At 50.6% G+C, this 26,765-nt stretch overlaps 1 protein-coding gene across 3 annotated transcripts in view; it reads left to right on the top strand.

Annotated features, from left to right (window-relative positions):
* The window catches only part of hat1 (histone acetyltransferase 1), a 92,114-nt gene that overhangs the window by 43,983 nt on the left and 21,366 nt on the right, over nucleotides 1–26,765 (top strand). For all 3 annotated transcript variants that reach the window (XM_085972654.1, XM_085972655.1, XM_085972656.1), the window contains exons 6-9: nucleotides 16,715–16,836; nucleotides 17,223–17,327; nucleotides 20,779–20,885; nucleotides 22,439–22,590. In XM_085972654.1, coding sequence (XP_085828780.1) covers nucleotides 16,715–16,836; nucleotides 17,223–17,327; nucleotides 20,779–20,885; nucleotides 22,439–22,590 — 486 coding nt within the window. The remainder of the gene's footprint in view (nucleotides 1–16,714; nucleotides 16,837–17,222; nucleotides 17,328–20,778; nucleotides 20,886–22,438; nucleotides 22,591–26,765) is intronic.

The raw sequence follows: 26,765 nt of genomic DNA, 5'->3' as shown, positions 1-26,765 counted from the left end.
CTTCACCACCAAGCCAAACCGCCCCCTGTCCTAGCCCTGAACTTGTACCTTTCGCCAGTTTCTCTCCTATCTCCCCTCATTCCCTCTTTGAGCTCATCTTGTCCATGAGACCCACCTCCTGCTCCCTTGACCCTATTCCCACTGAACTGCTGACCACCCAACTTCCCTTCCTGGGCCCCATGCTAACTGACAAAGCTGGGCACGTTCCTCGCTGAGGTAGGCGGGGTATTGGCAGATGTGCCTCGTGGTCATTGTGGTCCCTGGAGCTGCTTTTTGCTCGCCTTCGAGAGTTGCAGAGGATGATCCCAGAATTATTTTTCCCCCCCTGAATTGGCCTCTTTTTGCATCTCCCAGGAGATTACATGGCTGCTGGTGGGTGAGGAGCATTTGGGGGGGTGGGGGGGTGGGGGGGGGGGGGTGGTCATGATGCTTACTTGCAACATGACTGAATGCGACAACCTTGATGGGCCAGCTGCCCTTTTTCTGTCCATTACGTTCATATGAATATCTCCATCAGATTTCTGTCCCTGCCACAGCATGGAAGTGGCCCTAACCAAAGTCACAAGTGATATCCTCTGTGGCGGTGAAGGTGACCACAGTGCACTATCTCTTCTCAACCTCTTGGTAACCTTGACCTGGTCAGCCACACCATCCTCCTCCAGCACCCTTCCTCCGTTGACCAGCTCGGTGGGACTGCCCTCACCTGGTAACACTCGCCTATTTAATTGTAGCCGGAGCTGTGACTACTTTTCCCGTCCTGCAGTTACCTGTGGAGCTCCCCCAAGGATCTATCCTTGGCCCCTCCTCTGCATGCTACCCCTTGGTGACGTCATCCGAAGATGTGAGGTGAGGTTCCACATGTACGCTGACTACATCCAGCTCCAGCACCTCTCTCAACCCCTCCACTGTCTCTGTTTAGTCAGAATGCTTGTCCGACACCCAGTCCTGGATGAGCTATAATTTCCGTTAGTTAAACATTGGAAAGACGGAAGCCATTGTCTTTGGCCCCGGCTGCCAACTCCGTTTCCTAGCCACTGATTCCATCCCTCTCCCCAGCCACGGTCTCTGGCTGAACCAGACTGTTGGTAATCGCAGCATCCTGTTCAACCCTGAACTCTGCTTCCAACCCCATATCCGCTCCATCACAAAGACCGCCTACTTCCACTGCTAACATCGCCCGTCTCCATCCCTGCTTCAGCCCACCTGCTGCTGAAACTTTCATCCATACTTTGTTACCTCCAGACTCGACTCTTTCAATGCTGCTCTGACCGGCTTTCCACCTCGCACCCTCTGTAAACTTCAGCTGATCCGTATCTCATCCAACACCAAGTCACTTTCACCCATCTTCTGTGCTCAATGATTGGCTCCCAGTCTCATCCTCTGTTTGAATCTTTTCATGGCCTTACCCCTTCCTATCTTTGTAACTTCTCCAGCCCGACAAGCACTCCTCCCCTGCCCCAGAACTCTCCGCTGCTACCACTCTTGCTTTTTACACATCTCCCCTCCCTTCACTCCACCCGTTCAGCGGCCGAGGCCCCACACTCTGGAATACCCTCTGTAAACCTCGTCATATCTCCACCTTCCTCTCTTTAAGACCCCCTTTGAAATTCACCTCTCACCAAGCTTTTGGTTACCACTCTTAATATCTCCTTTAAGTTGATGCCCATTTTTGTCTGATTTCACCTCTGTGAAATGTCTTTGGCTATTTTTCTACATTGGCAACCATTATGTAAATGCTTGTTGCCTTCATCATCTTTTCCTCTTCCTCTGGAATAGTGGGGCAGATCTGCCTCCCTCTGGTCATTCGTCTTCATCTTGGGGAGTCTATAAAGTTGATCTTCCTTCTTCCATTGTCTGCTTTGCTCCTAGGTACACCTAATCTCAAACTTAATTTTTGTCAAAAGATTGACGACATCCGTTCAACTGCTTCTGCATTCAATTCCCTCCCTTCCCCATGCCCACTGGAACTTACTTCCTCTCTGGTTTCTCCCTGCCCTAACTGTAAATTTGCATATTTCTCTCATTTCTCTCCTGTCTCCCCCTCTTGCCTTTTCAAAACTCATCTTGTCAATGAGACCAACCTCCTGCTCTCTCGACCCTATTTCTACTAAATTGCTGACAACCCAACTTTATTTTCTGGTTCCCATGTTAGTGCATATTGTTAACGGCTCTCTCTCCTCGGATATTGTCCCCCTTTCCTTCAAATCTGCCGTCGTCACCCCTATCCTCACAAAACCAATCCTTGACACCCCCCCCCCCCCCCCATTCCCCCGTCCTTGCAAACTATCACCCCATCTTCAACCTCCCTTTCCTCTCCAAAGTTCTTGAATGTGTTGTCGTCTCCCAAATCCATGCCCATGTTTCCCAGAACTCCTTGTTTGAATCCCTCCAATCAGGCTTCCGCCCCTACCACAGTACTGAAACTGCTCTTAGCAAGGTGTCAAATGGACCTGTCTGCAGCCTTTGACACGGTTGACCTCAAAATGCTGCTCCAACGCCTCTCCACCGTCGTCCAGCTGATGGGACTGCACTCGCCTGGTTTCATTCCTCTCTTTCCAGCCGTAACCATAAAAGCCCGCAACGGCTTCTCTTCCCGCTCCCGCATCGTCCCCCAAGGATCTATCCTTGGCCCCGTCCTATTTCTCATCTGCGTGCTGCCCCTCGGTGACATCAGGCAACACAACGTGAGTTTTCACATGTACGCTGATGATACCTCTCCTCCATCTCTCTCGAACCCTCCACGGTCTCTTAAATTGTCAGACTGCTTGTCCGACATCCAGCACTGGATGAGTAGAAATTTCCTCCAATTAAATATTGGGAAGACCAAAGCTAATGTCTTCAGTTCATGCCACAAACTATGTTCCCTTTCCACTGATGCAACCTCTCTCCCCGGCAACTGTCTGAGGTTGACCAAGTCTGTTTGCAACCTTAGGGTCATATTTGATCGTGAATTGAACTTCCTACCTCATATCCATTCTATCACTAAGCCCATTTCCACCTTTGTAATATCGCCCGTCTCCACCCTTACCTCAACTTCTGTGCTGCTGAAACCCTCACCCATGCCTTTATCACCTCTAGACTTCCAATGTACTGCTGGCCGTCCTCCCACGTTCTACCCTCCGTAAACTTGAGGTCATCCAAAACTCTGCCACCTGTGTCCTAACTCGCACCAAGTCCCGTTCACCCATTGCCCCTGTGCTTGCTGACCTACATTGGCTCCCAGTTAAGCAACTCCTCGATTTAAAAATTCTCATCCATGGCCTCGCCCCATCTTATCTCTGTAATCTTCCCCAGCCCTATAATCCCCTGCATGCCGCCTATTCTGGCTTTTTGAACATAGAAACATAGAAGATAGGAGCAGGAGTAGGCCATTCGGCCCCTCGAGCCTGCTCCGCCATTCAATGAGATCATGGCGGATCATCCAAATTCAGTACCCTGTCCCTGCCTTCTCCCCATATCCCTTGATCCCTTTAGCCTTAAGAAATATATCTAACTCATTCTTGAATATATTTAATGAATTGGCCTCTACTGCCGCCTTTGGCAGAGAATTCCACAGTTTCACCACTCTCTGGGTGAAGAAATTCCTCCTCATCTCTGTCCTAAATGGCTTACCCCTTATCCTTAGACTGTGACCCCTGGTTCTGGACTCCCCGACCATCAGGAACATCCATCCTGCATCTAGTCTGTCTAGTCCTGTTAGAATTTTATAAGTTTCGATGAGATCCCCTCTCATTCTTCTAAACTCCAGCGAGTACAAGCCCAATCGACCCAATCTCTCTTCATACGTCATTCCTGCCATCCCAGGTATCAGCCTGGTGAATCTTCGCTGCACTCCTTCCATGGCAAGAACATCCTTCCTCAGATAAGGCGACCAAAACTGCACACACTACTCAAGATGTGGCCTCACCAAGGCCCTGTACAACTGCAGCAAGACATCCTTGTTCCTGTACGCAAACCCTCTCGCTACGAAGGCCAACATACCATTTGCCGCCTTAACCGCCTGCTGCACCTGCATGCTTACTTTCAGCGACTGGTGCACAAGGACGCCCAGGTCTCGTTGCACTTCCCCTTCTCCCAATCTATTGCCATTTAGATAATAATCTGCCTTCCTGTTTTTGACACCAAAGTGGATAACCTCGCATTTATCCACGTTATATTGCATCTGCCATGCTTCTGCCCAATCACCCAACCTGTCCAAATCATACTGGAGTTTCTCGGCATCCTCCTCACAGCACACACGCCCACCCAGCTTTGTGTCGCCTGCAAACTTGGAGATATTACACCTAGTTCCCTCGTCCAGATCATTAATATATATTGTGAATAGCTGAGGTCCAATCACAGAATCACAGAAACCCCACAGTGCAGATAGAGGCCATTTCGGCCCATCGAGCCTGCACCGACACATATCCCACCCGATCCCCGTAACCCCTACACCAACACAAATCCCACTCTATCCACGTAACCCCACGTATTTAATCCCCCTAACACTAAGGGTCAATTTATCATAGCCAATCAACCTAACCCGCACATCTTTGGACTGTGGGAGGAAACCGGAGCACCCGGAGGAAACCCACGCAAACACGGGGAGAATGTGCAAACTCCACACAGACAGTCGCCCGAGGCCAGATTCGAACCCGGGTCCCTGGCGCTGTGAGGCAACAGTGCTAACCACTATGCCAAGGACCGATCCCTGCGGTACCCCACTAGTCACTGCCTGCCACTCGGAAAAAGAGCTGTTTATTCCAAATCTTTGCTTTCTGTCTGCCAACCAGTTCTCTATCCAAGTCAATATCTTGCCCCAATCCCATGTGCCTTAATTTTACATGCTAATCTCTTATGCGGGACCTTATCGAAAGCCTTTTGAAAATCCAAATACATCACATCCACTGGTTCTCCCTTATCTATTTTACCAGTTACATCCTCAAAAAATTCCAGTAGATTAATCAAGCACGATTTACCTTTTGTAAAGCCATGTTGACTTTGTCCGATCTGGTCCCTTTTTTCCAAGTGCTCTGCTATTACATCCTTTATAATGGACTCCAGCATTTTCCCCACTACCGATGTCAGGTTTACCGGTCTGTAATTCCCCGTTTTCTCTCTACCTCCCTTTTTGAACAGTGGGGTAACATTAGCTGCCCGCCAATCCATGGGTACTGTTCCAGAGTCTATCGAATTTTGGAAGATGACCAGCAATGCATCTACTATTTCTAGAGCCACTTCCTTAAGTACCCTAGGATGTAGATTATCAGGCCCTGGGGATTTATCGGCCCTCAATCCCGTCAATTTCCCTAACACCATTTCCCTACAAATACTGATTTCTATCAGTTCCTCGCTTTCATTAGACCCTATGTTCCCCGACATCTTTGGGAGGTTATTTGTGTCTTCCTTTGTGAAGACAGAACCAAATTAATTGGTCTGCCATTTCTTTGTTCCCCATTATAAATTCCCCTGATTCTGACTGCAAGGGACCTACGCTTGACTTAAATCTTTTTCTCTTCACATATCTGTAAAAGCTTTTACAGTCAGTTTTTAGGTTCACTGCAAGCTTACTCTCATACTCTCTTCCCCTGCTTAATTAATCCCTTTGTCCTCCTTTGTTGGATCCTAAACTGCTCCCAATCCTCAGGTTTACTGCTTTTTCTGGCCAATTTATATGTCCTCTCCTTGGATCTTATGCTATCCCTAATTTCCCTTGTTAGCCACGGTTGAGTCACCTTTTTTGTTTTATTTTTATGCCAAACTGGGATGAACAAATTCTGTAGTTCATCCATGCGATCTTTGAATGTTTGCCATTGCCCATCCACCGTCAACCCTTTGAGTGACATTCCCCAATCAATCCTACCCAACTCGCACCTCATACCATCGTAGTCTCCTTTATTTAAATTCAGGACCCTAGTCTCTGAGTCAACTATTTCACTCTCCATCTTAATGATGAATTCTATCATGTTATGATCGCTCCGACCCAAGGGGCCTCGCACAACAAGATTGCTAATGAATCCTTATTACATAATAGCCAGTCTAAGATGGCCTGATCTCTGGTTGGTTCCTCGACATATTGGTCCAGGAAACCATCCCGTATACACTCCAGGAATTCCTCCTCCACAGTATTGTTACTAATTTGGTAAGCCCAATCTATATGTAGATTAAAGTCACCCATTATAACTACTGTGCCCTTATTGCACGCTTGTCTAATTTCCCGTTTAATGCCATCCCCGACCTCCGCATTACTGTTCGGAGGTCTATATACCACTCCCACTAACGTTTTCTGCCCCTTGGTATTTCTCAGTTCTACCCATACAGATTCCACATCATCAGAGCTAATATCCTTCCTTACAATTGTGTTAATCCCCTCTTTAACCAGCAATGCCACCCCACCTCCTTTTCCTTTCTGCCTATCTTTCCTGACTATTGAATACACCTGGATGTTGAATTCCCAGCCTTGGCCACCCTGGGGCCATGTTTCCGTAATCCCAATCATATCATATTCGTTTACCTCTATTCGCGCAGCTAATTCATCCACCTTATTACGAATGCTCTTCGCATTAAGACACAAAGGCCTAGAAATTCGGGGGCGCCAAGCTCGCCTGGGCGCCAGAATTACCGCTCCGGGCGGAGCCGCTTGCGCCAGCCCGATATGCCCCAAACGGAAGTGGGGCGCTGCTCGAGGCGCCCCGCGTCTCTCTTGGGGCGCTGCAACTGAACATTGCAGCGCAACGTGCCGCAGCGCCACACGCTGCGGCACGGCGCGCTGCGGTACTGCAGGTCTTCCCCTTAAAGGGGAGGGGCCTGCACCAGCGCGATCAGAGATCGCGAGTGCCGGCAAAAGAGCCCGGCACCGAGGAGAGGTGCCGGGCTCTTGGGACACAGCCGGCACTGCCCGGGGGGGGGGGGGGGGTGGCGGCGCGAGGAGGTGCTGGCAGGTGGCCAGCAAAAAAAATGGCCTCCCCGCACCTCCCCTTTAATTAGCAGCACTACCGCCGCAGGCCGGCCCCCCTGAACCGGTCGCAGATTGCGACCGGCGTTACAGCGGGGGGCGCGACCCAATATCGCGATCGGGGCGGTATCGGGGCGCTGCGCACACCGATGACGTCATCAGTGGCGGCGCAGCACTACAGGCTAACGCCGCCATTAGCGCCCCGCTAAATTTCGCGGGGGCCGTGGCCAGTGGTGCTAAAGCCACTAAGTGCCCTCTTTGGGCGCTAACTGGTGGCGCAGCCCACCAAATTTGTAGGCCAAAGCCTTCAGGCTTGTAATTTTAACGCTCTTAGATCTTTTCGAATTATTGTTTACTGTGGCCATGTTAGATTTAAACCCTTGATTTATCTGCCTGTCACTTTTGTTTTTCTCCTTGTCTTTTGCTTTTATCCTAGTTTCCCTTTCCTCTTTTTCGCCGCTCAGGTTCCCAACCCCCTGCCATTTTAGTTGAAACCCTCCCCCAGAGCACTAGCAAACACTCCCCCTAGGACATTGGTTCCAGCCCTGCCCAGGTGCAAACCGTCCGGTTTGAACTGGTCCCACCTCCCCCAGAACCGGTTCCAATGTCCCAGGAATTTGAATCCCTCCCTCTGGCACCATTCCTCTAGCCACGTATTCATCTGAAATATCCTTCTATTTCTACTCTGACTAGCACGTGGCACTGGTAGCAATCCTGCGATTACTACCTTTTGAGGTCCTGTTTTTTTAATTTACCTCCTAACTCCCTATATTCAGCTTTTAGGACCTCATCCCGTTTTTTACCTATATCGTTGGTACCTATATGCACCACGACAACTGGCTGTTCACCCTCCCCCGCCAGAATGCCCTGCAGCCGCTCCGAGACATCCTTGACCCTTGCACCAGGGAGGCAACACACCATCCTGGAGTCTCGTTTGCGGCCGCAGAAACGCCTATTTATTCCCCTTACAATAGAATCCCCTATCACTATCGCTCTCCCAGTCTTTTTCCTCCTGTCCTGTGCAGTAGAGCCACCCCTGGTGCCAGGAAGTTGGCTGCTGCTGCCTTCCTCTGATAAGCCATCCCACCCCATCAGTATCCAAAGCGGTATATCTGTTTGAGAGGGGGATGGCCACAGGGGACCCCTGCACTACCTGCCTGTGCCTGCTACTCTGCCTGTTGGTCACCCATTCCCTTTCTGCCTGTGGCACCTTTGCCTGCGGTGTGACCAACTGATTAAACGTGCTATTCACGACGTCCTCAGCATCGCGAATGGTCCAGTATGTATCCAATCGCTGCTCCAGCACCGCAATGCGGTCTGTCAGTAGCTGCAGCTAGACACACTTCCTGCACACGTAGTTGTCAGGGACACAGGAAGTGTCCCTGAGTTCCCACATAGCGCAGGAGGAGCATACCATGGCACCGGGCTGTCCTGCCATGACTTACCCTTTAATTGAAATTAAATTATATCAAATCAATCCCACCAATTACACTACAGATAAATGATATATTTTAGGGCCCTGGTTTACCAACAGTCCCCGCTACCCCACAGAGACCCTAGAAACTATAAACCACAGAGTTAGAGTTTAAAAAAGAGAGAAATACTCACCAACCAATCACTTACCTGCTTTCTGGTGACGTCACACTTCGATTACTTTTTACTTCTCTCCGAGATTGGAGATTAGTAAACCTACCTGGTCGCCGCCGCTCCGAGATTCCCGCTGACGCTGTGAGGCCTACCTGGTCTTCGGGGGCCTTTTAAAGCCTCGCCACTCGCGTTTCCCGCCGCTGACGCTGTGAGGCCTACCTGGTCTCCGGGAGCCTTTTAAAGCCTCGCCGCTCGCGTTTCCCGCCGCTGACGCTGTGAGGCCTACCTGGTCTCCGGGGGCCTTTTAAAGCCTCGCCGCTCGTGTTTCCTGCCGCTGACGCTGTGAGGCCTACCTGGTCTCCGGGGGCCTTTTAAAGCCTCGCCGCTCGCGTTTCCTGACGCTGACGCTGTGAGGCCTACCTGGTCTCCGGGAGCCTTTTAAAGCCTCGCCGCTCGCGTTTCCTGACGCTGACGCTGTGAGGCCTACCTGGTCTCCGGGGGCCTTTTAAAGCCTCGCCGCTCGTGTTTCCTGCCGCCTCTGCCGCTGAGTGGCCTACCTGGTCTCCGGGGGCCTTTTAAAGCCTCGCCGCTCACGTTTCCCGCCGCTGACGCTGTGAGGCCTACCTGGTCTCCGGGGGCCTTTTAAAGCCTCGCCGCTCGCGTTTCCTGACGCTGTGAGGCCTACCTGGTCTCCGGGGGCCTTTTAAAGCCTCGCCGCTCGTGTTTCCTGCCGCCTCTGCCGCTGAGTGGCCTACCTGGTCTCCGGGGGCCTTTTAAAGCCTCGCCGCTCACGTTTCCCGCCGCCGCTGTGAGGCCTACCTGGTCTTCGGGGGCCTTTTAAAGCCTCGCCACTCGCGTTTCCCGCCGCTGACGCTGTGAGGCCTACCTGGTCTCCGGGAGCCTTTTAAAGCCTCGCCGCTCACGTTTCCCGCCGCTGACGCTGTGAGGCCTACCTGGTCTCCGGGGGCCTTTTAAAGCCTCGCCGCCAGCGTTTCCCGCCTCTGCCGCTGACGCTATGAGGCCTACCTGGTCTCCGGGGGCCTTTTACAGCCTCGCCGCTCGCGTTTCCCACCGCCGCCTCTGACGCTATGAGGCCTACCTGGTCTCTGGGGGCCTCTTAAAGCCTCGCCGCTCGCGTTTCCCACCGCCGCCTCTGACGCTATGAGGCCTACCTGGTCTCCGGGGGCCTTTTAAAGCCTCGCTGCTCGCGTTTTCTGACGCTATGAGGCCTACCTGGTCTCTGGGGGCCTTTTAAAGCCTCGCAGCTCACGTTTCCCGCTGATGCTATTTAAAATGCTCCACTATTGGCCGTCGTGCCTTCAGCTACCTAGGTCCTAAGTTCTGGAATTCCCTCCCTAAATCTCTCCGCCTCTCCACTTCTCTTTCCTCCATTAAGACAATCCGCAAAACCTACCTCTTCGACCAAGCCTTTGGTCATCCGCCCTAACACCACCTTATACAGCTCGGTGTCGCATTTTTTTTGTTTTTTGATAACACTCCTGTAAAGCTCTCTCTCTCTCTCTCTCTCTCTCTGGGGCTCCCTCCCTCTCCCTGCCCCCCCCCCCCCCCCTCCGTCTCCCCCTCTATTGCTATAATGTGTGCCATTATAAAATTGGTTTATCTTTCTCTGTCTCGGGACCTGTTGAAGAACATTTAATTTCTACAGACTTGTCTGCCCAAGTGTAGACTTGTTTTAGCTCCAGGCGATGGCGGCCTGTTCAGCTTATTACAGTACCAGGATGTTGTCTGAACTCCCTGAAATTCTTCTTTTAATGCTTGTGGTTTCTCTCAGTTCTGTAGTGTGGGAAACCACAAGCTCCATTTTTGAGGGCATTTCCTTCCAGCTTAACACTTTTGGGCTGTTCACCATTTCATCTGCTGTAATTCACGTTCTTATTCTGGACACATTTGGTGAGTGTTTATGATTTTAAACTGTGTTGAACAGCTGTTTGCATGCTGAATGTATAGTTCTGTGTGAAAATGTGTTCAGGGTTTGCTATGGCTTGGAGGGTAAATGCTCTGCCTACTGTGGTATGTGCTGAGGGAGCTGATCTGAGAACAGATGGTGCCCTTGAGCTCCTGCTGTATGGAATGAGGAAAAGGGTTACCCTGATTGCCATTCAAGGGCACCCTCCCTGGGGGAAGAGCGGTTTGCAGTGCCTGGTGGGAGAGAGCCAAACAGGGTGATTACTCTCTGCAACGCCCAGGGAAGCCGACTGCAAATATGGACGATGGTGACAGACCCAAGAGAATGTGTCAGTGTAATGCTACCCAGCAGTTTCCGATAGAAGCACCTGTTTCAAGTATCTACAGCATAAAGTGCGTTCTCCGAATCAGTTACTCTTATGCTGCTCACCCTACCAAAGCTTTTGTGCAATCTTACTGGCCTTTGGTTAATATACATGGCCAGTGCAGAACGGCACACATACAGGCTGCAAGTTGCAACTGGAACTATTGTCACACTGAAATCTTAAAGGAGCTTCACACAGCAAATCCTTCCAACACATTCTCCATGTTCAGTTACTGACACAGGATGGTCACATGTCTGTCACTCCATGTGCCCTTAAATTCACAGCTCAAGACTACTCTGCTTTCAGGACAAGATGGTGCCTAATACAAGGAGGGGGGGGGGGCCCAGAAATGATGGGCCCTTTACTCTCTGAGGAGGCCACCCTGGATATCCTAGTCTCTCAGAGCACACCCAACCACTGTTTGAAAGTATCTCTCGGAGCCAGCATTCTAACATATGATGCTCAGCTGATATCGAGTAGCAGCACGACAGCGCTACTTGGCTGCGGTGGAGAGAATCAGCCAGCTTCTAATTGTTGTCCAGTAACCCCTGCTGGATAGTGCACGCGTGGAACTCGGGTGAGGGCAGGATAGTGTTCAGCTCTCTTGGCACCTCCCTTCATGGTTGAATGTCCTGCCGATACGCACCGTCTCCGCTCACACACAAGAATGAGCAGTTGGGTGCGGTATTGGAGGGTGGCCAATACCCGAGAGAGCATACCCAGCAAGACTCTGCCCCTTCAGGAGTGGCAGAGAGAAAACGAGCAAAAAAGTTATCTTAACTCTCAGCAGATTCAAAGCAGCCCCACTGTCTCGCCTGTTCCATACCTGTGGTAAACCACTGTTTGTATTCCACTGTGTACATGCCTGGACATGCCTCGGCTGACTCCTCCCACAAGTCCTAGTATAAAGGTGACTGCTCCCCAGCCCTTTGTATTTCTGGACCGGTCGACCACTCGAGGCAGACCTTCATTCTTTTGTTAATAAAAGCCTTTAGTTACTATCTTAACTCTCAGTCTTTTATGAGTAATTGATAGCGCATCAATTTTATTAACAAAATTTTTATAATGGAGAAGATCCTCACACCAGCATGCCTGGACTTAGATCATCGGGAGGCGGACTCATCCACCAAGTTTACTCACTGGCTTAAGTGTTTCGAAAAATTCCTGACCGCCTCCGCAGCTATCAAATCGGACGAGGACAAACTGGATGTCCTGACCTCCAAAGTGAACCACCGAGTGTACTCGGTCATCCAAGACGCGACCTCGTACGCGGATGCTATCAAGCTCCTCAAGGACCAGTACACGCGCCCAGTGAACGAAGTGTACGCCAGGCACCTTCTGGGGAGTCGTAAACAACAACCTGGGGAATCGACCGTGGAATACCTTCAGGCACTGTCTGTGCTTGGCCGGGCCTGTGGTTGTAAGGATGTAAAGGCCGCCGTGTACACAGAGGAACTTATCCGGGACGCTTTTGTAGCGGGCCACAGATCCAATTACACCCGACAGCGACTGTTGGAGCAGAGTGACCTCGACATCAACAAGGCCTCTGAACTCGCACTATCATTGGATGCAGCCTACCGGGGCATGGATGCCTACTCCTCTGCACCGTGGACACCGCGGGGAATGACAGCCTGGGACACGGTAGGACCGCCTCATAGCGCCGTGCCACCCCAGCAACGGCCCAACTACCGCAGCAGTGTCCCAAGGCCAGACAGCAGTGCCCCAAGGCCAGAAATGCTACTTCTGTGGCCAGGCAAAACACCCCAGAGCGCGCTGCCCGGCAAAAAACGCGATCTGCTCGGGCTGCGGGAAGAAGGGACACTACGCTAACGTCTGCAGGGCCAAAGCCACCCCGAACCCCAGCAGCGCCGCGTGTGGGCCATGCGGGCCGCCATCTTGGGCCTCCCCGGCCATGTGCGAACCACCGGTACAGCAGCCATTTTGGATGCCTCCAGCCACATGGGGATCATGGACGCCGCCATCTTGGACGACAGCCGGAACGCAGCAGGCCCCCAACACCGCCTCATCTGATACCCGCAGCGACACACCGACCCCTACGCTGGCATCCGTTACACTGGACCAAGCGAGACCGCACCAGCTGGCCAGTTCCACAATGGACATTAAGGTAAATGGCCACGATACAATCTGCCTTTTTGACTCTGGGAGCACGGAGAGCTTCATCCACCCCGACACGGTGCGGCGTTGCTCTCTCCCAGTCCTGCCTGCGCACCAGCGGATTTCTATGGCCTCCGAGTCCCAGTCGGCGGACATCGGCGGCTACTGCGTAGTGACACTCGTAGTAGACGGGACCGTGTACGATCATTTTAAACTTCTGGTCCTGCCCGATCTCTGCGCTGCCGTCCTGCTGGGGTTAGATTTTCAGTGCCACCTTAAAAGTGTTACGATGGCGTACGGTGGACCCCTACCCCCACTCACAGTCCGCAGCCAGCAGCTCCCAAATTGCCCACCGCGCACCAGGTGCAACCTCTCCACACTGAGTCACCCCCCCCTACTGTTTGCTAACCTCACCCCTGACTGTAAGCCCATCGCCACAAAGAGCAGGCGATACAGTGCCGGGGACAGGGTTTTCATTAAAACCGAAGTGGAGCGGCTCCTGAAGGAAGGGATTATTGAGGGCAGCACCAGCCCCTGGCGAGCCCAGGTTGTGGTCGTTAAGACCGGCGAGAAGCAGCGCCTGGTCATCGACTACAGCCAGACAATAAATCGCTACACCCTGCTGGACGCCTACCCACTCCCCCGCATAGCTGATATGGTCAACCAGATCGCGCAGTACCGCGTCTTCTCGACCATTGACCTGAAATCAGCGTACCACCAGCTCCCTATCCGCCCTGAGGACCGCCAGTATACTGCCTTTGAGGCAAACGGCCGCCTCTACCACTTCCTTAGGGTTCCCTTTGGCGTCACCAACGGGGTCTCCGTCTTCCAAAGGGAGATGGACCGGATGGTAGATCAAAATGCGTTGCAGGCCACTTTCCCATATCTGGACAATGTGACCATCTGCGGCCGTGACTTGCAGGACCATGACGCAAACCTCGAAAAATTCCTCCGCACCGCCCAACTCCTGAACCTGACATATAACAAGGAGAAGTGCATATTCCGCACAAACCGCCTCGCCATCCTTGGCTGTGTTGTGGAACACGGAGTCATCGGCCCCGACCGGATGCGTCCCCTTATGGAACTCCCACTGCCCCACTGCCTCAAGGCCCTGAAGAGGTGCCTAGGGTTTTTCTCCTATTATGCCCAGTGGGTCCGCTACTATGCGGACAAGGCCCATCCGCTGATCAAGTCCACCTCTTTTCCCTTGACTGCAGAGGCCCGCTTAGCCTTCCACCGTATCAAGGAAGACATTGCCAAAGCCACCATGCACGCAGTGGACGAATCCATCCCCTTCCAGGTGGAAAGCGACGCGTCCGACTTTGCCCTGGCCGCTACCCTCAATCAGGCGGGGAGACCCGTGGCCTTCTTTTCACGAACCCTCCAAGGCCCGGAGACCAGACACTCCGCTGTTGAGAAGGAGGCCCAGGCGATTGTGGAGGCTGTGTGCCATTGGAGGCACTACCTGGCCGGAAAACGATTTACCCTGCTCACTGACCAACGTTCAGTTGCTTTCATGTTTAACAACAAGCAGAGGGGCAAAATCAAAAATGACAAGATCTTGAGGTGGAGAATCGAACTTTCCACCTACAATTACGAGATCTTGTACCGGCCCGGGAAGCTCAATGAACCCCCGGATGCGCTATCGCGTGGCACCTGCGCCAGCGCGCAGATCGATAGACTGCAGGCCCTCCACAATGACCTCTGCCACCCGGGGGTCACCAGGTTCTTCCACTTCATCAAGGCCCGCAACCTGCCTTACTCTATTGAGGAGGTCAGGACCATGACCAGGAACTGCCAAGTCTGCGCTGAGTGCAAACCGCACTTTTATAGACCAGACAGGGCCCACCTGATAAAAGCCACTCGCCCCTTCGAGCGCCTGAGCGTTGATTTTAAAGGGCCTCTCCCCTCCTCCGACCGCAATGTGTACTTCCTCCAATATTATTGATGAGTACTCCCGTTTCCCGTTCGCCATTCCCTGCCCGGACATGACCAGTGCCACGGTCATTAAATGTCTGAACGACCTCTTCACCCTGTTCGGTTTCCCCAGCTATATCCATAGCGACCGGGGCTCATCGTTTATGAGCGACGAACTCCGTCAGTACCTGCTAACTAGGGGTATTGCCACAAGCAGGACCACCAGTTACAACCCCCGGGGGAACGGACAGGTGTAAAGAGAAAATGCGACAGTTTGGAAGGCCGCCCTGCTAGCCTTAAAGTCTAGGGGCCTTCCAACCTCCCGCTGGCAGGATGTGCTCCCCGATGCGCTCCACTCTATTCGGTCACTGCTCTGCACTGCCACTAACGCCACCCCTCATGAGAAAATGTTTGTCTTCCCAAGGAAGTCCACATCGGGGACATCGCTACCGCCATGGCTGACGTCCCCAGGGCCGGTCCTGCTGAGAAGGCACGTGAGGACCCATAAAACGGACCCCCTGGTCGAGAGGGTCGACCTCCTCCACGCCAACCCCCAGTATGCTTACATTGCATACCCGAACGGGCGGGAGGACACAGTCTCCATAAGAGACCTTGCACCCTCGGGGGCCGCAGTAACCCACTACTCACTACCACCCCCCCCCCCCCCCCCACGATCCGATATCCAGCCCCAGCAGACGGCAGGCCTGGGCCCCGCGACCCGCTCGACATCTACGAGGACGACACGCCTGTGCCACAGCCCACGCAGGACTCGACGCCGGAAGCTCCACTACCCCTGCCGTCGCCACGCCGATCACAGCGGCAGACAAGACCTCCGGAGAGACTCCAATACACTAACTTTTAATACACTTCACCCCGCCGGACTCAATTTTAAACAAGGGGTGAATGTGGTAAACCACTGTTTGTATTCCACTGTGTACATGCCTCGGCTGACTCCTCCCACAAGTCCTAGTATAAAGGTGACTGCTCCCCAGCCCTTTGTATTTCTGGACCGGTCGACTACTCGAGGCAGACCTTCAATCTTTTGTTAATAAAAGCCTTTAGTTACTCTCTTAACTCTCAGTCTTTTATGAGTAATTGATAGCGCATCAATACCCTCACCTCCCTCTGTGTAAAGGAGTTAAATCTAAACTGTCCTCTCACTCTCCATCTTCTACGTTTGGGGCTGTGCCTCTTGTACAATCTGTGACTGTGTTAAACATATTGACGTTTATCTTGTCCATGTACTTTATGATCTTGAATCCTCCTGAGCCTTTTCCCGTGTGAACATTCCCAGTTTCTGCAGCCTCTCCCTGTAACCCAGGGGCCTAATCCCAGCTCTCAGTTTAGTTGCCCTTTGCTGCAGCCTCTCCAATGCCTTGGTGTCTTTCTCCTGATACAGAGCCCAGAACTGTACCCAGTACTCCAGGTGGGACTGGGCCAATGTTCTGTACAAAATCAATCACTCCGAGATTTCTGCTCTATCCCCTTGGTTATACAGCCCAAGGCCCTATTTGCTCTCTCTACTGCTGCCGCACTCTGTGCTGATGGATTCAGCCCCTTTATCCACCAGTATCCCAGATCCCTCTCCTGTGTCGTGCCCTGTAGAATAAGCTTACGTCGTCACTGGTTATTATCCATTCCCAATCTCGGGACTTCTCCACAAAGAAGAAACTGAGCTGCTTGACACCGATTTAAAATAAAAACAATAGTCACCTACGTTGCACAGACCCTCAATGGCCAGCCCAGGCAGATCGTACAAGGTTTTCATCGAAAACATCAGTACTTTAGGGTACATTGACTGTGCATCTTAAAATATTACTGGTTGAATTGTGCCACAGTTCAGTCGTGATGATAATCCTCTTTCATGCAGACTGACATTAGCTGTCCAGGATTCAAAGAATACCACGAGAGACTGCAGACCTTCCTCATCTGGTTCATCGAAACGGCGAGCTTCATCGATGTGGATGATGACAAATGGCAGTTCTTTCTGGTGTAAGTATCTAATTGCAGGAAGATTTTTTTGCAGAACTTGTATTAATGCCTATGTCTAAGGTTAGGGCGCATGTGGTGCGATCGGTTATGGCCAAGGTTTCCTGCTCATTTAAGGCATGTGCTGGTAAAGAAAAAAATGAACTCTCAATATAGGCAGTAACATCAAACCACCACCAGTAATAATCTGTAGTATAACTCCACAAAGAACATACGAGATCATAGGGGGAGGGGGGGCTGTCTGTGGCTCACTCTGTATTTGAGAGCAGGCACGGATTGAGTGGGATCCAGCTGCGTGCTCATTATCTCCAGTGGCGGGCTTGAGGGGAAGCAAAAGTCAAGAAGCGCGGTTGTGATTGTCATTTCCTTATCATTTCTGTTTTACGCAGGTTTGAGAAATATCTTGAAGATGGCTCCCCACGCTTTGCAACTGTGGGTTATATGACTGTATATAATTTCTATGCATATCCTGACAAAATGAGACCTCGAATTGGGTAGGTAACCAGCAGCAAGATCCCTTATAGAAATGTTCCAGTCCAAAATAAATGCTGATCAAACTGCAAATTATAATGAGAAATCCTAAAACAATAACTGTAAAACCCTCTCGATCAGATGGTCAGTGTGACATTGCCACTTACAATGGACTGATTTTCCTTTGCAACAATTTATATAGCCCCTTTAACGTAGAAAAACGCCCCAAGGCGCTGCACAGAGCCATAATTAGACAAAAATGGACGTTGAGCCAAAGGTTTGGTGACTGAAAGCTTGGTGGAAAGGGTAGGTTTTAAGGAGAGAGGTGGAGAAGCAGTGTGGTTTAGTGAGGGAATTCTAGAGTGTGGGATGTAGATGGCTGAAGGCACAGCTGCCAATAGTGAGATGAAGGGAGGGGAGATGCACACAGAGAAATTGAGTTTGGGGTGGGAGGAGGGTGTTGTAGGGCTGGAGGAAGTTAGTGAGGAAGGAGCGAGGCCCTGAAGAGATTTAAACACAAGGATGATGATTTTAAATTGGAGATGTTGGGGGTCCGGGAGCCAATGTAGGCCAGCAAGGACAGGGGTGATGAGTGAGTGGGACTTGGTGCGGGATCGGATACAGTTTTGGATGGGCTGACGTTTATGGATTGGAGGATGAGATGCTGGTCAAGAGAGCACTGGAATAGTCTGGTCTGAGGGTGACAAACATAGATTTGGGTTTCAGCATCATATGAACCAAGGCATGAGGTGAAGGCAGGCAATGTTAGAGGTGGAAATAGATGGTCTTTGTAGTGGAGAGGAAATTGGGTTGGTAGTTCAGCTCCAAGTTGAACGGGACGCTAAGGTTACAAACAGTCTGGTTCAGCCTTGGACAGTGGCCGTGGAGAGGGCTGGAATCAGTGGCGAGGGTACGACGTTGTGGCAGGGGCTAAAGATGATGGCTTAGGTCTTCGCAATGTTTAAGAGGAGGAAATTGAAGATCATCCAAGACTGGATGTCAGACAAGCAGTCTGAGAACATGGAAGCAGTGAAGGATCGAGGGAGGTGGTGGCGAGGTGGAGCTGGGTATCGTGGTTGTACATGTGGAAGCTGATCCCATGTCAGTGATGTCACCGATGAGAAATAGGAGGGGGCCAAGGATAGATCCTTGGGGGACACCAGAGGAACCGGTGTGGGGGCGAGGAGAGAAACCATTTCTGGAGATTCTTTGACTACAATTGAATAGGCAAGAGTGGAACCAAGCGAGGGCAATCTCACTGAGCTGGACAACAGAGGAGAGGCTTTGGAGGAAGAGGATGGTGTGGGCTACTATCAAAGGCTGCAGAGCGGTCGAGGAGGGATAATGAACCACAGTCACATAGAATGTCATTTGTGACTTTGATTAAGGCTGTTTCCAGTTCTGTGACAGGGGCGTAAACCTAATTGGAGAGATTCAAACATGGAGCTGCGGGAAAGATGGGCATGGATTTGGGAGGCAGCAACACATTCAAGGACTTTGGAGAGGAAAGGGAGGTTGGCGATGGGATGCTGGTTTGCGAAGACAGAGGGGTTGTGGTTTTTTTTTTGAGGGGTTGTTGATAGCAGTTTTGAAAGGGAGGGGGACTGTACCTGAGGTTCACAATATCAGCTAGCATGAGAGGCAGGAAGGGAAGTTGGGTGATCAGCAGTTTAGTGGGAATAGGGTCGAGAGAGCAGGAAGTGGGTCGCCAGGACAAGGTGAGCTCCGGTCATGAGGAGATTTAGGTGAGAAAACTAGAGAAAGATGCGAGTTCAGTGATGGGGCAAGGGAGAACTTTGGGGGAAGCGTGGCTTGAATGTGTGAGGGGGGGGGGGGCTGCGGGCAGAGGCAGCTGAACGGATTGTGTGAATCTCAGTGATGAAGGCGGCCATGGGCTCCAAGCGCTTGTTGTTGGTGAGATTGGAGGGGGCAGTGGAGAGGCATTTATAGAGATGGTTGGTAGTGGAGAAAAGAAGCCGGGAGTTATCTTTGCTCTTCAGGATGATCCTGGAGTCGTGAGCCGTTTGGCAAAGGGGAGTGAGGCCTGATGGCATTTGATGTGGTCCAGATAGATCGGGAGATAGATGGGTAAACTGGTTGTGCAGCCTGATATTTTCAGGTCTGCGCCTCTTTGACTTGAGGGAGCGAGGATGGGGATCGATCAGGATGGAAGAGAGTATAAGTTTTGCTGGAGACCAGGGCATCAAAGGTGGGTGTGAGGGAGTGATTGAGGAGAACCATTGCAGAAGTATCATGGTGATTGGAGGACCAAAGGGTAGACAGTTGGTAGTTTAAAGTGCAATTGTAAGTGACTTCATGGAGAGCTTATTTCAGGGGCAGGCACAGAGGAAGTTGGGCTGGAAGGGGGTAAGGGGATGTGGGTGGTGAGGGATTCAAGGAAGTGTTCAAAGATCTGTGATTGAAATGATTGGAGTAGAGAGGCCACATTAGATGACGAGGTCAAGGGGGTGGATGTGAATATGGGTAGGAGAATTAATATGGAGAGAGATGTTTAGGGAGGACAGGAAGGCAGCGAAGAGGCGGCAAAAGGATGAAGATTGAAATCACCGAGGATGAGGAGTCACTCCGTGCAGAGGTTGAGGGAGGGGAGGATATCTCAATTAGAAACTCTGGTTGGGACTTGGGGCGTTGGAGAAATGAGGGGTGGAACAGAGTGCTCCGAGGAGGAGAAAATGCCATAAGAGTAGGGGGACAGACCAAGATGTGATTTGGTGATCCGGGCCACATTACCACTGCAGCCTTTTGGCTGGGGCGGATGATGGAAAGTATAGCCAGACGGAGAAGCCTTAAGCAAGGGGCCAGGTGTCGCCACTCGTGAGCCAAGTTTCTGTCAAGGCCATGATGTTGATGCAATCATCCATAATAAGTCGTGGATGGTGAGGGTCTTGTTCACGAGCAAATGGACATTCTGGAGGGAGATGTGGAGAGGGGGTGATGAGTATTGATCTGCAAAGTCCATAGAGGGGAGGGGAGGAGCGGTGGGGTGGGGGTAAACAGTGGGATGTGAAGGAGATTGGCCATGTTAGACACCAGTAGGCAATCTGGTTGGGAAGGTCGCCATGCGAGGAGGATGGGGCAGTTGGGGTTTCTGTTTGTAAAGAGACAGCGACAGGTGCCTTGATGGGCCCTTCCCAGAATGGGGGAGGGAAGTTGTGGGCTTATCCAAGGAGGATTTAAGCCTGAGACAGTGAAAGAAAGGCAGAGGAGTCGTGGAATTGGTGGGAGGGCGAAGTACCCGAGAGAGAAATGAAAGGTGGAATGACTGGGTGACAGGAAGGGGAGGAAACTGGAGAGGAGGGCCCGAGGGACCAAGAGAAGAAAACGGGAGGTAGAAGTAATGGGCTCGGGTCGAGAGCAGCAGGCGAAAGTATACAGGCTGATCAATCTATTCTGCTTTCCTCTCAATTGAACAGTGATTTCTATTGATTGATTGATTCTTGTTTTATCTTGAAGCCAAATGCTGGTGCTGCCTCCATTCCAGGGTGAAGGACATGGTGCACAGCTGATGGAGACAGTCCAGAAGTTTTACACAGCAAAGCCATCCATACTGGATATTACTGGTTAGTGTCTCCACTGGGACCTGTTCAGTGGCCATTTTCAAGCAAGCAGAATGAATAGTGCAATGTGGTTGAGAAAATTAGAATTTAGAGCAATTAAAATGTTAATATGTGCCAGCAGGCGGCCGTTAGAATCCGTATACCCTCCCCCCGACACAAGCAACACAGCGGTTGGATTGTCTAGCCTAAGTTGCATTTCTATGGCCATGGGAGGCACTTAGGATGGGGAAGTTGAATTTAAATCTCTTTTCTCTAGACCACCCACTGTCGGTGACAACCTGTTGTGGGCAGAGTGCTTTGATGGGCCATGTTGCTATGGGGACGGGCCTACTCTTTTTTCACTGAGATCAGAAACTGGAGAGGAAAATTGAACCTGCATTCCGTCACCTATTTAACTTGCGCACTTAAACGTTGTTGAGTTATTGACTGACGGAAAAGATTGGCACTTAATAAAGCAAATCCTGAAATAACAGGCATTTGAAAGGAAAGTGAACTTTTTAAAATTTATTCTTGGGATGTGGACGTCACTGGCAAGGCCAGCATTTATTGCCCATCCCTAGTTGCCCTTGCGAAGGTGGTGGTGAGCTGCCTTCTTGAATCGCTGCAGTCCGTGTGGTGAAGGTGCTCCCACAGTAGGGCGTTTCAGGATTTTGACCCAGTAATGATGAAGGAACAGTGATATATTTCCAAGTCCGGATGCTGTATGACTTGGAGGGGAACTTGGAGGTGGTGATGTTCGCATACACCTGTTGCCCTAGTCCTTCTAAGTGGTAGAGGTCGGGGGCTTGGGAGCTGCTGTCAAAGAAGCCTTGGCGAGTTGCTGCAGTGCATCTTGTAGATGGTACACACTGCAGCCACGGTGCGCCGGTGGTGAGGGAGTGAATGTTTAAGGTGGTGGATGGGGTGCCAATCAAGCGGGCTGCTTTATCCTAGATGGTGTCGAGCTTCTTGAGTGTTGTTGGAGCTGCACTCATCCAGGCAAGTGGAGAGTATTCCATCACACTCCTGACTTGTGCCTTGTAGATGGTGGAACGGCTTTGGGGAGTCAGGAGGTGAGCCGCAGAATAGCTAGCCTCTGACCTGCTCTAGTAGTCGTGACATTTATGTGGCTGGTCCAGTCAAGTTTCTGGTCAATGGTGACCCCCAGGATGTTGATGGTGGAGGATTTGGCGATGGTAATACCGTTGAATGTCATGGGGAGGTGGTTAGATTCTCTCGCTTGTTGGAGATGGTCATTGCCTGGCACTTGTGTGGCACAAATGTTACTTGCCACTTATCAGCCCAAGCCTGAATGTTGTCCAGGTCTTGCTGCATGCGGACACGGACTGCTTCATTATCTGAGGAGTTGTGAATGGAACTGAGCACTCTGCAATCATGATTTATTAATGGACCAGCAAGTATAGAGATACAGGTTTAGCGTTTTAAAAATAAAAAGCTACGTAATCCTGAGCGAGGGATTTGGTTGGGTTGAATGGCCTTTCCATATTCCTATATTCTAATTTAAGCTGTACCAAATCCTAACTTTTTTTTTATGGCCGTTTGTTTTGGAATTTCAGCTGAAGAACCATCCGAGGACTTTGTGAAATTACGAGATTTTGTTCTCGCCAAGCTCTGCCAGGAACTCAATGCCTTTGCACCTGAAAAACTCAAGAAAGGATTCAGTGCAGAAATGATAGAAGAGGCCAGAAGAACCTGGAAAATAAATAAGGTAATTGTGGTTTAGAACATTTACACACTGTAACTTGGACTTCAAACTGCATCAGACTTACTGAATCATATAACCTCATTGTCTCTGCGGGCTCTGGTGCAGTCACTTACACACTGAGTGTTCATCTCTGGGCCTGGGATTTAATTCAGCCCTACTGAAAATCTCCTTTGCTGGCAGTAAGGGTCCTGTGTTAACAGTTTCCCAGTCTTGGCACAGTTTGTAATGGCTGTGGACCCCTAACACAAATTATCTCCTAAATTGCAAGTCTCACTTTGGCTACAAGGAAATAATACGGTCACACTAGAGAAGTAAGGAATGCTGTACCTGCCCTGGGAGTGTTTGATGGGACAGTGTAGATGGAGCTTTACTCTGTATCTAACCCGTGCTGTACCTGCCCTGGGAGTGTTTGATGGGACAGTGTAGAGGGAGCTTTACTCTGTATCTAACACGTGCTGTACCTGCCCTGGGAGTGTTTGATGGGACAGTGTAGAGGGAGCTTTACTCTGTATCTAACCCGTGCTGTACCTGCCCTGGGAGTGTTTGATGGGACAGTGTAGAGGGAGCTTTACTCTGTAACTAACCCGTGCTGTACCTGCCCTGGGAGTGTTTGATGGGACAGTGTAGATGGAGCTTTACTCTGTATCTAACCCCGTGCTGTACCTGCCCTGGGAGTCATAGAGTCATAGAGTAATACAGCACGGATAGAGGCCCTTCGGCCCATCGTGTCCGCGCCGGCCATCAAGCCCTGTCTAATCTAATCCCATATTCCAGCATTTGGCCCGTAGCCTTGTATGCTATGGCATTTCAAGTGCACATCCAAATGCTTCTTAAATGTTGTGAGGGTTTCTGCCTCCACAACCCTTTCAGGCAGTGAGTTCCAGACTCCAACCACCCTCTGGGTGAAAAAGTTCTTTCTCAAATCCCCTCTAAACCTCCCGCCCTTTACCTTGAATCTATGCCCCCTAGTTATCGACCCCTCTACTAAGGGAAAAAGCTCCTCAGCATCCATCCTATCTATGCCCCTCATAATTTTGTACACCTCAATCATGTCCCCCCTCAGCCTCCTCAGCTCCAAGGAAAACAAACCCAACCTGCCCAGTCTCTCTTCATAGCTGAAGCGCTCCAGCCCTGGTAACATCCTGGTGAACCTCCTCTGCACCCTCTCTAACGCGATCACATCCTTCCTGTAGTGTGGCGACCAGAACTGCACACAATATTCCAGCTGTGGCCTAACCAGTGTTTTATACAGCTCCATCATAACCTCCTTGCTCTTATATTCAATGCCTCGGCTAATGAAGGCAAGTATTCCATATGCCTTTTTTACCACCTTATCCACCTGTTCCACCGCCTTCAGGGATCTGTGTACTTGCACACCCAGATCCCTCTGACCCTCCGTCTTGCCTAGGGTCTTTCCATTCATTGTGTATTCCTTTGCCTTGTTAGTCCCCCCAAAGTGCATCACCTCGCACTTTTCCGGGTTAAATTCCATTTGCCACTGTTCCGCCCATCTGACCAACCCATCTATATCGTCCTGCAGACTGAGGCTACCCTCCTCGCTATTTACCACCCTACCAATTTTTGTATCATCCGCGAACTTACTGATCATACCCTTTACATTCATATCCAAGTCATTAATGTAGACCACAAACAGCAAGGGACCCAGCACCGATCCCTGTGGTACCCCACTGGCCACAGGCTTCCAGTCACAAAAACAACCTTCGACCATCACCCTCTGCCTTCTGCCACTAAGCCAGTTTTGTATCCAATGTGCCAAGGCACCCTGGATTCCATGGGCTCTTACCTTCTTGACCAGTCTCCTGTGCGGGACTTTATCGAAGGCCTTACTGAAATCCATGTATACCACATCCACTGCGTTACCCTCATCCACACACCTAGTCACCCCCTCAAAAAATTCAATCAAATTAGTCAGACATGATCTTCCCTTGACAAAGCCATGTTGACTATCCCTGATTAATCCTTGCCTCTCCAAGTGGAGACACATTTTGTCCCTCAGGATTTTTTCCAATAATTTTCCTACCACTGATGTTAGGCTCACTGGCCTGTAGTTCCCCGGTTTTTCCCTACTACCCTTCTTGAATAATGGTACTACATTAGCGGTTCTCCAGTCCTCTGGCACATCCCCTGTGGCCAGAGAGGTCCTGAATATATGTGTTAGAGCCCCCGCAATCTCCTCCTTTGCCTCACACAGCAGCCTGGGATACATTTCATCCGGGCCTGGGGATTTATCCATTTTTAGGCCAGCTAAAACCGCCAATACCTCCCCCCGCTCGATGTTAATATGTTCGAGCATATCACAGTCCCCCCGCCCTATTTCTATGTCTACATCGTCCTTCTCCATAGTGAAAACAGACGCAAAAAATTCATTCAGAACCCCTCCTACATCTTCCGGCTCCACACACAGATTGCCACTTTTGTCCCTAATGGGCCCTATTTTTTCCCTAGTTATCCTCTTACCCTTAATATACTTATAAAACATCTTCGGATTTTCCTTTATTTTGCTTGCCAGTGTTATTTCATGGCCCCTCCTTGATCTCCTAATTTCTTTTTTAAGTATCCCCCTGCACTTTTTGTACTCCTCTAGGGCTTCCTCCGTCTTTAGCCTTTTGTATCTACCAAAAGCCCTCCTTTTTTTCCTAATCCATTCCCGTATATCCCCTGACATCCAAGGTTCCCTGTGGTTTTTGGAACCACCCTTGACCTTTACGGGAACATGTTGCCATTGTATGTTCTCAATCTCCCTTCTGAAAGCCTCCCATTGCTCCGATGCGGATTTTCCTACAAGTAGCTGATCCCAGTCCATTTTGGCCAGATCCTGCCTTATCCTATTAAAATCGGCCTTCCCCCAATTTAGAAGCTTTATTTCCGGCCCATCCCTGTCCTTTTCCATGGCCACCTTAAATCTTACCATATTATGGTCACTATCACCAAAGTGCTCACCTACTAGCACTTTTTCCACTTGGCCGGCCACATTCCCGAGAATTAGGTCCAGTACCGCCCCCTCTCTTGTAGGACTTTCTACATGCTGGCTCAAAAAGCTCTCCTGGATGCACTTTAAGAATTCTACACCCTCTGAGCCTTTCACACTCTGACTATCCCAGTTAATATTGGGGAAGTTGAAATCCCCCATTATTATTACCCTATTATTTGCACATTGATGGGACAGTGCAGAGGGAGCTTTACTCTGTATCTAACCCGTGCTGTACCTGCCCTGGGACTGTTTGATGGGGCAGTGTAGAGGGAGTTTTACTCTGTATCTAACCCATGCTGTACCTGCCCTGGGAGTGTTTGATGAGACAGTGTAGCAGGAGCTTTACTCTGTATAAGAACATAAGAAATAGGAGCAGGAGTCGGCCAATCGGCCCCTCGAGCCTGCTCCGCCATTCAATAAGATCATGGCTGATCTGATCCTAACCGCCAATCTACTATCACAGAACTATCTCCTGAATCTAACAGAATTGGACACATGAAATAGCAGGATCAGGCTACACAGCCCCTGGGCCCGCTCCGCTACCCACAGGGCCATGACCGATCCGAACCTAGACTCATGTCTAAATTCCTGCCCGCTCCCCGTAACCCTTAATTCCCTTTACTTCTAGGAAACTGTCTATTTCTGTTTTAAATTTATGTAATGATGTAGCTTCTACAGCTTTTTGGGGCAGCATATTCCATGGACCTACCACCCTCTGAGTGAAGTAGTTCCTCCTCATCTCAGTTTTGAAAGAGCAGCCCCTTATTCTAAGACTATGCCCCCTAGTTCTAGTTTCACCCATCATCGGGAACATCCTCCCTGCATCCACCCGATCCAACCCCTTCACAATCTTATATGTTTCAATAAGATCGCCTCTCATTCTTCTGAACTCCAATGAGTAGAGTCCCAATCTACTCAACCTCTCCTCATATGTCCATCCCCTCATCCCCGGGATTAACCGAGTGAACCTTCTTTGTACTGACTCGAGAGCAAGTATGTCCTTTCTTAAGTATGGACACCAAAACTGTATGCAGTATTCCAGGTGCGGTCTCACCAATACCTTGTATAACTGAAGCAATACCTCCCTATTTTTATATTCTATCCCCCTAGCAATGAAAGCCAACATTCCATTGGCCTTCTTAATCACTTGCTGCACCTGCATACTAACCTTTTGAGTTTCGTGCAC

This window comes from Somniosus microcephalus, chromosome 33 (assembly GCF_052327205.1).
Source record: "Somniosus microcephalus isolate GS21.2 chromosome 33, FLI_Smic_1.0, whole genome shotgun sequence".
NCBI classification, from domain to species: domain Eukaryota; kingdom Metazoa; phylum Chordata; class Chondrichthyes; order Squaliformes; family Somniosidae; genus Somniosus; species Somniosus microcephalus.
Note: the sequence above shows the minus strand (reverse complement) of the source record. Positions and strands in the feature narration are given on the sequence as shown.